The sequence below is a fragment of the Lepisosteus oculatus genome, chromosome 5 (assembly GCF_040954835.1).
Source record: "Lepisosteus oculatus isolate fLepOcu1 chromosome 5, fLepOcu1.hap2, whole genome shotgun sequence".
Lineage (NCBI taxonomy): Eukaryota > Metazoa > Chordata > Actinopteri > Semionotiformes > Lepisosteidae > Lepisosteus > Lepisosteus oculatus.
The window spans coordinates 37,606,501-37,617,775 of record NC_090700.1 but is presented as its reverse complement, the minus strand read 5'-3'; the positions used below and the strand labels follow the sequence as shown (position 1 = coordinate 37,617,775).

The window sequence follows — 11,275 nt, the reverse complement described above, 5'->3', positions numbered from 1 at the left end:
GCTACACCCCAATTAAGAAAACACAGCAATTTGAAGTAAATGATAAATTAGCCTAATTAAAACCCCATCTGCAACAAAGATGAACAGACACAATATTTTATACCTTTCCTATGAACATACTGTATATTAATTTGTATGGTACTATTGTAAGTGCCACATTTACTAAATAAACATATAAATAACCTAATACTGTAGCCACCACCACTCTGTTAACAAAATGTAACAGACAAACCACCCAAACCTGAGAGGAAAACTAAAGTCTGCTCTTACGCAGGACAGCACTTGCGTTTCTTTTTTCACAAAAATGAGAAAGAGGAAGGTGGAACAAAAATGAAAAAAGAAGTGAGGAAGAGAGACCCCATAGAGAAAGAAAGTGGAAAAAATAAGGAAACACAATGATTGGATACCGGTGATGGGATTAAAATGATACACTGAAAGACTTTGTGCCACCCCTGTTCAGTTCAGGCCTCAGTCAGCGCTTCACTCCTCCTGAACACCAGGCTGGGCCTTGGTTCTGGTGAACTAGGGGACTGCCTAGGGCCCCCCTCAATGAGCAACACAACAGACTTTTAATCGGCACTTTGAAATTTGAACAAAAACTGCCCTATAGCGGCTCTTTCTCTTGCTGCTGTGGATTACTTTAATGGAAGCCCACCCAAAACCCAAACCCAAAACAATAATCAAGTTTGTCATTTGTTTCTGAAGCGCCGAAATGAAGAGAAGGATAAGTGACCTCAAAACAGAGGTGCGCTCAAATTATTGTAATAATGAGGAACATGCATGACAATGTAATTTTTATTTCATTTGGTTTTCAGTCTGTCAGATCTTTGAAGCTAGCGAATGGTAACCATGACACATTTTTATGCTAGACAAGTAGACTACTTGAGGTGTTTTCACTAGGCATTAAATGATTCACATTTCCCGCAATTGTACACCTGTGGGTCACCTGGCTAAAAATCAGTGCTGCGTGGCCAAACAAAGGCATGAAAGTGAATGTGCAGTACGAAAGACTGTTCAGCGATTATAAGAAATCATCATTAAAACGCATCGGTTTCCCCCAAAACTGATCCTCATGCTTATAATGATTGTTCGTATTTGCAAAACAATTGCACTATTTCATTATAACTAAACCCCAGTCGACAATAAATCCGCACAAACTCTGCAGCGCTGGACATTGACACAATCATTAAACCGAAAGTGGCAGCCAAGTCCACAGTAGCTTCTACGTGTGTTCAATGCACAACGTAAGAGGATGTACTGTACATACACTGAAGTAATTATTGCTGTCTCATAATGACGAGATTAGTATCTCTTTATTCCGAGATAAGGGGGGTGAATATCTATTCCTTTGGCGGCAGCAATGCGCTTCCGCACAAGAACATCTCAGTGGACTGAGTGTGTATGGTCACATCATGGTGGGTAGGAGCCCCTCTCCAAGATCTTGCCTTGCCTAGGGCAAGCCCTGCTGGACACAACTCCGCCCTGAGCAGAGTACCCCCTGTTGCTCGGCAAGATTAGCTAGCTATCCCATCTCGTCCTCTAAGGACAATTACAAACAGCTCAACCACATTGTTGGGAGAGCAGTGGCTCAGAATCTGCTTGGAATAAGGAGGCCCTCCTGCACCTTGAGATAAAGGGACAATAGCAGAGAGATTACTCATCAGAGTTGACTAAAGACAGATGATGCAGTAGGCATCTGATTCCATTGTCCATACGATTACATTAATTGACATTGATCTAATTTGGAATTTCTCCTCCTTACAGAATATAACTAGACTTCAGCATATTTTACACCTCAGTTAATGTTTCAATTCGGACAGAGACCAAAAGGCCTGTGACTTACCCTGATGTTATCGAAGATCTTGCAACTGTACAGCATGTGCTCTAATAACTCTGTACAGAAAAGCCCACAAGCTTATAAAAGCAAACGTGCAACACAAAAAAGCCACAGGAAAAAGACAATGCTTTGCTTGAAGAGGAAAGTTTTTATTATATTAAGACTGTAGGGAGAGGAGGAGATTACTGTGTTAAAACAGTGACACTGTTACATGTGTGAATGAGATTTACGGCATCATGGTGGACTGGTTCCAGATGGAGTTGGGTGGTTTTATCTTCATCACTACCAAGGGCTCCTAGTTCATTCAGCTGAAGGAGGTGTTTCCTTATGTTTGCTTTCTGCACTGTCCCCCTATCCTGTGAGAACGTAACCAAATTAAACTTTTTTCTTCCGTAAGCGTGTTTTTAGCAGGTCCCCAATCTTAAAATTGTTTTAAAAGTCATAGAGTTAGGAAATGTGTTGTTTAACCACTAATGTGTAACTGGAAGCAGTTTCTTCTGAGTGACAGTGTGGCCAGAGGGCTGCATTCATAAAGAGAACATAAGGCAACGGTTGGCTGTGAGCAGCTCAGTGAGTATGAGACGAGGCAGCTGCAGTTTTCACTGACGGGTGCAAAGTGTTATCTGAAAGATTTAGTTAGCTTTACAAGTTCCCCTTTTAAACCACCACAGTTGTACTTTGAAAACCCAAGTGTCCCAAGCCTCTTACCCAGGAGCCCCTTAATTACTTTTCAGGCAAAAACAGACTAACGAGGGATCCGACATCTCTGATTCCGGAGAATGAGAAGCAACACTTCCCGTCAGTGAAAGCTACGATCTTTAAGCGGCTCTTCCGATTTACAAAAAAACAAAGCTGCAATGGTCTTAGAAAATGAGAACAAAGTGATAGGGAAGGAAGACAGCGGACACGATGGTGCTCAAAACCAATTGGAATTGCTGATAATAGAAAGCGAATTACTTTCAAAATCAGGCTTTGCCGCTGTGTGGTTTGGTGATTCAATGTGGTGTCCGCCACATTCCCGCCTGGTAGCCTTGTCTCGCTACTTGTGTTTATGGATGCAGCCCTCTGAAGGAGGTCTTTCCTTGCCGATGTGTGCGGAGCAGTCTGCCTGCTGAGATGTCTAGGCCCAGTTGCAGCAGGAGCAGCTGGAGTCAAACACCAGCCCCTGAGCGCAATTCTGGAAGTAGGTCTGGCCGTTATCGCACTCGTAGAACTGGGTCTTGTTCGTGGGGTCTGCGTACAGACCGTTGGCTTTGCCCACACAGAAGCTTCCGTTCATCCCACTGGTTCCACTGCCGGAGCTGCCCCCGGATCCGCCTCCGGAGCTGCCCCCGGATCCGCCTCCCGTGCTTCCTCCAGTGGTCGTCAGGCCCTTGATGGGGGGCAGGGGGGTCGCAGGGGGCGTGCAGGCTGGGGGAAGAGCACAGGAGGGTGTGACAGTAAATGGGCTTTATAAGATTGGCTCTGTCTGGCCTGTGCTGTTATTGCTCAGCTGAAATACACTAGGGGAAAAGCATTGGTCTCCCATATGTCTTTAATGAATATGTTTACAGCATAAGGAAGAAACATTTCCTTACATGCCCACTGCTTTGCAAGTGTTAAGCATAATAAGACATTTTCAAGGCGAGACCACCCAGATTAAGTACCCCTTTTCTTATGAAGAGTGCCGTAAAATCTTCAGTGACTGACCCAGGACATTCAGTCATGGAATTTTATTTTTCTGGAAATTCTGATCCAGGTGGAAGAGCGCCACCTGCTGGTCTACCAAATATCCCCTATTCCAGTACTGGTGACGCCCAGTATTGTTTAGCTTCTGGAAGCTTATGAGATCAGGACAAGGTGACAATATTGCTGCCACAACTTAAACACAGATCCATGATACAAGCCTAGCATGTTATTAAAGATTTACTCAGAGCCTCCACTCCCACACCGCCATAACAACAATTCAGATTGTTACTGCTACAGCTCAGTTTGGGTGTTTACCCTCTGGGGTCCTGAAAGAAATAGTTAGGCTGGGTCTTTGTGTCGATTCAACAGGAGGCTGATCCAGGAGGTGTGTTGGCCTCCTTTACTGTTATTTGTTGCTTCTCAGTGTAAGCACTTACCCACTTGATCCAGACCAAAAGCTTTGTGGAGAACGTTGATCAGAGGATATTTCCCCTGGTTACAGAAGGTGCCCAGGTAGTCATCCATGTCAAGAGTCCAGACCATGGCACCTCCAAAGTTATTCTTCATTAGCCATTGTGCCTACAAAAAATTAAGAGCAGGCGAACTTAGGACAAAATGGAGGAGGCCTTTGTTTCTGCAAAATGCCACAAAGGGCCTATAATGACCTATCCTACATGCTATCAAAGCTGACACACAGGGGACATTTGAAGAAATGGCCAAATTACCTGTAAACTAATTTACAAGCAAACATCAAACATGCAATCGTTCAGTTGGCCTACTATTATTTGTTGCCTTGCTTTGTCTTATTTTAGCCTTGTGACCAGCATCCTGAATTAAAACCATGAGCTACTCCATGTAAAACGACAAGGACGACAGGAATCTGAGACTCTCTAAAGTTGGATCTAAAGAAGTCTGAAGAGGATCTGCTTACCTTGATCCCAAAACTCCTGATATTGTCAAAACCGACCCACTGCGTTCCTTTGTAGGCATAGGGAACATCCTGCACTTCGTTCCACACAAATGTTGCACCTTCCAAAAATCCACAGATCTGAAACAGGTTGAGAGATGGTCCCTGATTCATGTGCACACCTTCCTCAGCCCTGCAGCAAGCACTGACCATAACAAACCTCATGAGAGCTGCACGTTTAGCAGGGTGGGTGGCATGAAGTAAAAAAATCACAGAAGAACAAGCGAACAACTCAAGTCAAAAGTCCCTTTCATTTCATTGGTCTGTTACAAATTGCTTTAAAATGTAGGAACCCCCACTCCACTCACTGACCACCCCACATGTAGAACCTCTTCAATACAATATCAAGAACTTCCTGAACACGATGTACTCCATACGGTTTTTGAAATATTTATATCCTAGTCCCATCCCATTCCTCTGACAGGATCACCTTCTGCTGAGGCTGTGCTGACACTGATGCTGAGTGGGATGGAGCTGCACATTCCACCAGCCCCATCAGTTTTCAACAGGATTGGATCTGGGAATTGGGATTGTCTGGGAAAATGATGGAAATCTGTCTCGTTCTTATCAGGCTACCCAAGCATTGCCTCCCATTGAGACAATCTATTCCTTTTCCTATGGTCCTAATATTGTGTCCAGTGATTTTATTGTTTTCCAAACACAAACACACAGATTCTTAAGCCACACTTTCCACAAGCTTTACTTTATTGGACTAAACTGGCATGTCAGTCTCTTCCTGAGCTCCATGCATGTGCACTGTACTCACACTGGGACTGATGAAATCGTCAATCAATACCAAGGATCCTGTACCTCAAAGTAGGCCAGCTCTCCAGCCTCCTGCGTGTACTTTCCTGGAGCTCCGGCACCAGAGATGGGGGCGCCCACCATGTGATCAGCTGCGTTTCTCAGGGTGAAGGTCTGCCCGTAGGTGGGAAACCCAACCAGCAGCTTCTCCGCTGGGGCCCCATTGTCCTTCCAGTAATTCATGGCGTAGTTCTGCAAAGAAAAACACTTGCTACTGGCTGTGCTGGCACATACGAAAAATGAGAAACCCGAAGCTACAGTAGCCTTGCTTGCTGAAATGATTTCCTGTCAAACTGTGCTGCACTGTGCTCCTACCTTTAAAAAACCTACAAGATCACTCAGGGAAAAAAGTGAAACATGAATGCCATCATAAATGTCTCACTGGTGTTACCTCTCCCGACACTCCAGGTGTTAATTAGCCTGCATGTCTTCATGAGTGTACATGTTTCAACAAGACTGGCACATGTCAGTCAGTAATAATGTATACAGAAGGGCCATAGAATCATTAGCTGTTCACTGTTTGAGGACAGATGTAAGACTTCGAGAGGAGAAAGGGGGAAAGGTTGCTCTGGCCGAAGAAGTGGCACTCACGATGTTGAAGTAAATGTCTCCACCCTGGTCTGCGGGACCCCGGTACAGAGGGCTGTTCTCTCCAGTGAAGGTCTCCCAGGAGCCGTGCATGTCGTAGGTCATCACGTTGATCATGTCCAGAGCCCTGACAGGGGGATACAGGGGGAAACAGGGAGAGGAGGAGAAAGAGGAAGGCAGGGAGAGCAAAAAAAGAATGGGAGATGAGGACAATGCTAATGCTGGGAAATTCTTAGGGGCACACTTCCTGTTTTTGTATGGACTGTAGAAATTTATGCTCGTGTTACTCACCGGTTATTTTTTTATTTCTTCGATAACCCAAACCACAATGCCATTATGAGGTTGGTCATATTATACCTTAGTAATAAATTCAAAGTTAAAATAAATTCTGTCTTAAACTGATGTAGATGTATTTCAAATGTTTTCATATGAGAGGCGAAAAGGCCACATCCATTTTCTTTTTGTGCTGCTTGGCCGGAGATGGTCTGTTTTCCAAAGCTATCGCAAATAAATTGCAAGCTAAACTTGGAAGCCCCCAAGTAAAACTGAGCCTTTGTTTCAGATTTTGCAGAAGTTACCTTTGATCTTATTCAAATGTGCCAGCAGCAAGCGTCACGTATTTGTGCCCTGAACCAAATAAAAAAACAAACTCTTCAACTAGCTCGCTTTGCATCGATGGACAAGAAGATAAGAATAAATAAATACACCTGAACAACACATTACTTGTGCATCAACAATTCACCCCATTCAGGGCTTAAACCACACTTTATAATGTGGTAATAGCAAATTCTAAAGAAACTTTGTCTTGGAGGGCCACAATTCACATGATTTTAGAGGTACTATTTATATTAATTAATGAACAATGATCTGGAAACAGTGGTAATGCTGTATTTACCAAATGAGCAAAAAAATACGTTCAAATAATGTTAGAGAGTCTAAAGTGGAATGATGACAAGGTTACCCAGCAGCATCAGAGTGAACACCAGCTGTCTAGAATAATTATTGAACTAGGGACCTACGTCAGCTGCCTTTCGCCATATGGATAGAATGGCAATTCAAGCACCATCTTGATGAACAGTTCATAAAAAATAAAATCGGATTAAGGTCTAAGCTGATTATTAATTGGTGCCAAAATCTTATCATGGTGAGAAGACAGTAAAATATGAAAAGAACAGATAAAAAGAAGGCATCACACAGATGATTGATGGGTAAATCCCTTTAACACCCTGCAGGAGTCCCCTAGCTAATTTCCTGAGTTACGTGGTGCAGGCACATCCGACATTGACTGCTTAAAAGATGAGTGTGCAGTAAGTTTGCCAAATAGGAAGTTGCAGCCTCATGGACTTTTCAGATGGAGAGGGCTGAGAAGAAGAGACATTAGTTCTCATTGTGTATAAAAAGCTTCATGTGTCAAAAAAGTCATGTCCTGTCTATCAGAAAGTGAATGCCCACTTCCATAAGAAGTCCTTTTTCCCCTGTGCAATACAACTACTCAATGCATGCATGTAAATGTAGTTCCCCACTACTTATTTATCCATTTATTTCTGTATTATATACCATTGTTTTGATTTCATGTGATTTTATGGGACTTTTATGTTTTGCTTGTGCATTTTGTACTTTTATCGGAGAAGCCAAAGACAAATTTCCACAGCAGTGGACAATAACGTATCTATCTATGTATAGTAATCTTGTTCAGAGTGAAAAGGGTTAGAGTTTAGTAAATAGTTTCCACGTGACTAAAATCTACAAAAAAGTAGTTGGAGTTTTGCCACTGTAAGGTGCAAGACATCAGTTTTCTGGTTCTCACAGAAGATAGGAACCCCAGGAAGAGCTGGCGACACCTACTGGCCGAGTTTGGGGATCTGGTAAGCGGACTGAATGGTTCCGAGACCGGAAGAGACGGCTGCCGACATCAAGAGCCGGGCTCTGTGGGTCTCCTGTGCCTCCTTCTCAAAGGCTGCCCGCATTTCCTGGGAAAATGCCAGAATTCCAGACAGGTTCACTCTTCATTGCTGATGGCTTAAATGAGGCCATCAGCAGGCTTCGGGTGAAGCTCTCATTGCTGTGTTTAAATACTTGTTTACAACCACAAATAAAGTGAACTGCTCCACCAGATTTCGGTTACAACACACAAACAGTTACAGCAATAGAAAAAGAGAAGGATGCCAGAGACTTTAAAGGAAATTGTAACCTGACTTTTTAAAAAAAGTAGAACCTGTTTTTTTTAGCATGTAGTTACCTTCCTCTTTTTCACTGCTAGTATACTTACACCCAAAAAACTACTCCTTGAGCATTTGATTAATTTGTCCCAGTACTTTTTTCAGTCCTGTTGAATAGTTTTCAGCTCTAAAGCTGTTAGAGATTTAAAAGCAAATTACTAGATATCACAAGTAATTAAAAATCAGTCACTCTTCAGTACCTCAAGACAGCCAGAAAATCATTATCTTAAATTCTTAATTCCATTGTGAGAATAAGAGCTCAGCTGGGCCACGTTTGAGGATAGTTTTTGTACAGCTAGCAGTGGTACCCGTTGCCAAGGTGACCACAGAAGACAGACTGACCTCCAGCAGGACGGAGTAGAGCTGTTGGTCCTGCGGAGGGCTCCCCCTGTTGGCCGGGTACTCCCAGTCTATATCCAAGCCGTCAAACTCATACTGCCTCAGGAATTCGATCACGGAGTTGATGAAGATCTGACGGGTCCCGGCCTGGGCCACCATGTTGCTGAATCTGCGCCCGGGAGGAGGAGAAAAAAAATCCCTAGTAAATTTCATTCCTTCCCATACTCGCGACACACAACAATTTACGACACAGCATTTCTGGAATAAACGAGATTCCTACCCTGAAGATCCAAAATTCCATCCCCCTACGGACAGCAGGGTCTTCAGATTCCCATTCCTAGGAAGGGGGTACGATAAGAAATCACAGAACAAAGTGAACTCATTATCAACAAGCAGAGCTGAATCAAGCTTTTTTACCACACAAAACCTTAACTCTAAACTGGCCCTGCTGCTAGCACTCGGTATACATTTGTACGTCATCTGCACAATTTAAATACACAGCTACGGCTCCACTATTTGTTACTGATATAAAAGTGATACTGAACCTTGTATGTGTAATACCTAACAGTTAAAAGTTGTCTTTAATAAAGGCCTCAGACACATCATTAGAATAATCTGCTATAGAGTGTTATTAAAAGCAATCATCTCACAGTGTTTTACAATATGTTTTTTACTAATGTATCAAATCAAAGGATGGGTGACTCTTATGAAAGAAATAAGAATTCCTTTTCTTTTCATTTCATTTCATTTAAGTCTGCAAAATGCTACATTTTCTGCCATGTAAGCAACAGAAATCACTAGAGACTACTGTACATGTCTTATACGACAGTGTGGAGTAGATGTACATGAATGGGCTTGCGTATTAAAATAATATTGTGAATGAAGCTCACTTTTCTGCTTGTTCAGTGCAGCTATCAGGAGAGCCTGCAGCCCGGAAGAGAACTCACTTGTTCTTGAGGGCGTTGAACTCGCTGTAGAGCTCAACGTCATTCCACTCGTAGGTGGCCAGCTTGTTGTCTTTCATGGTGGCGAAGGCGTAGAGCAGGTGGGTGCACAGGCAGGGGTCGATGTTGGTGGGCATGTAGACTGTGGGTGGGGGCCTGTACTGCGCCCAGTTGGTGAAGTAGCATGACAGGATATAGGAGGACCCTGAGGTTGAGGAGAGATGGAGATTTCAATAGATGCTAATTAATGATCGGGACAAGAGCAGGGTACAAGGGACTCATTTTTTTATTAAGTTCTCAAATGACAAAAAACACATTCCTCCTCCTTTTACTAAAGTTCTCTGTTCTAGCTGTGTGATGCACCAACAAGTACCATACACAGATGTCAGTCTCACTAAAACTGCTGGACAGTGGAGCTTGCTCACTGGCTTGTGAAACGTTATGGAGGTGTTTGTGTTGCCTCTAAATTACATCTGCAGATTCATCTGATCTTCCAGAAATCCAGTGTAAATTGTTCTGGCATTTAATGCCCCATATTCTTAAAATGGGACAAGCACATGTGTACCCCTGGTTATTACACAATTTAAAACAGATTTTACTCTGTGTTCGGCAAAGATATTGGCATTCTGTAAAAAAGTAATTGAGTGACAAGACCCACATATTAGAGTGGGGTTTACAGCACATGTCCGAGAAAGCATGGCTTTTTGCATGCACATTTCTACAATAGGAAATAAGGTTTCTGTTGACCCGGTGTTGCTTTCAAAGTTCGATTATTCTCTTTTCTACACGAAATCAAAGCTTTATGTGGCAAACTAGCATCAGGCTGTTCTTGAAATGAATTTAGCTGCCCATCGCCTGTGAAAAGGTGCAGTGATTTAACTTACCGAGCTGCACGTGCAGCAGCGCAGACAGGACTGTCAGGGAATAAGAAAAAGGAAAGAAGCGTGAACTTTCAGAATGCAAAGACTCATGGAACACCATCGGCAGTCACACATGGACACAAAGTACTGTACACACTGGAATTATGTATCCCATATTTGGATTATCAAAGCCATATTTTTATCAATACAGATAGCAGACTGTTTATGATGGTTCTAACTTTAATTGTGGAGTTGTTTGACATTCTAGAGTTTTGAAGCATACCTTTGCTGCTTTTTAAAATGTCAATCAATTTAAGATTATGGTAAACTAGGGAGATAGTTTGACAAAACATGCACTGTTTACCAAGAAGACAATGGACAATGGACCATTGTATTTTTCTGCCTACAATGAGAAGATACAGCAAAGGAGACATTAGTTTCTGATGGCAAGGAACAGTTTGTTCTTCATATTTTGCTTAGTTTTACTCACCACACGCCAGTAGTATTTTGCCCATTGTTGCCTTTGTACAAAACGTTTGTGGTGTCAGGGTTACTCTTTTATACTTTTCCTACCTCTGTCCACGTATCTAAGCTTTCATTGTGTTCTGTAAGTATTTACTGTACATTAAGATTAAGGTCCATTACTGCAGATTGACACAAGCGCTGTGTGCACATCTTGACAAAAGTAAAGTGAACAATATCGCTTTCCATGTTTCCTGGATGCTTTCCAGGAATGTGTATGTTTGACGTTCCTTCTGCAGGAAGATAAGAGCGTCTGTTATTAATCCATTTAGTCTTAAAAATAAAAGAGTTTTTTAGACTCGGTGCCAACAGTCGGAAAAATCCTATTCTCCATATCTCACGTTCAAGAAAAAATTAAATATCTATGCGCCTGGAAAGCGGACTGCTTAAATCTGATAAAAGTTGTGCAATGAATGAATATTTGGAGCAGTACACTCTCAAGAACACAAGGATATGAGAATATAAAGTTAAAATTCAGAGCTGACCATTTGACCCATCTATAACTCTTTAAACTCCTAGCACCTTAT

The 11,275-nt window shown here is 42.5% G+C and overlaps 1 protein-coding gene across 1 annotated transcript; it reads right to left on the bottom strand.

Moving 5' to 3' along the window:
• Window positions 1–1,974: 1,974 nt before the first annotated feature.
• Window positions 1,975–10,741, bottom strand: LOC102685717 (acidic mammalian chitinase). The gene is made up of 11 exons (XM_006628446.3): window positions 10,717–10,741; window positions 10,251–10,280; window positions 9,370–9,571; window positions 8,703–8,759; window positions 8,426–8,591; window positions 7,710–7,834; window positions 5,868–5,991; window positions 5,283–5,468; window positions 4,437–4,553; window positions 3,943–4,084; window positions 1,975–3,247 (listed from the first exon to the last, which is right to left on the bottom strand). Exons 1-11 carry the CDS (start codon window positions 10,739–10,741, stop codon window positions 2,958–2,960), a joined length of 1,464 nt encoding a protein of 487 aa, XP_006628509.2. The 3' UTR covers window positions 1,975–2,957.
• Window positions 10,742–11,275: the final 534 nt, after the last annotated feature.

Excerpts from the sequence above, each read along its gene's own strand:
- LOC102685717 (XM_006628446.3), bottom strand. The coding sequence starts at position 10,741 with ATGGGCAAAATACTACTGGCGTGTG. Across the intron at positions 5,992-7,709 it reads CAGATCCCCAAACTCGGCCA|GGCTCTGGACATGATCAACG; the intron begins GTAGGTGTCGCC and ends TCCCCCTGTCAG. Across the intron at positions 4,085-4,436 it reads TCAGGAGTTTTGGGATCAAG|GCACAATGGCTAATGAAGAA; the intron begins GTAAGCAGATCC and ends AATTTTTTGTAG.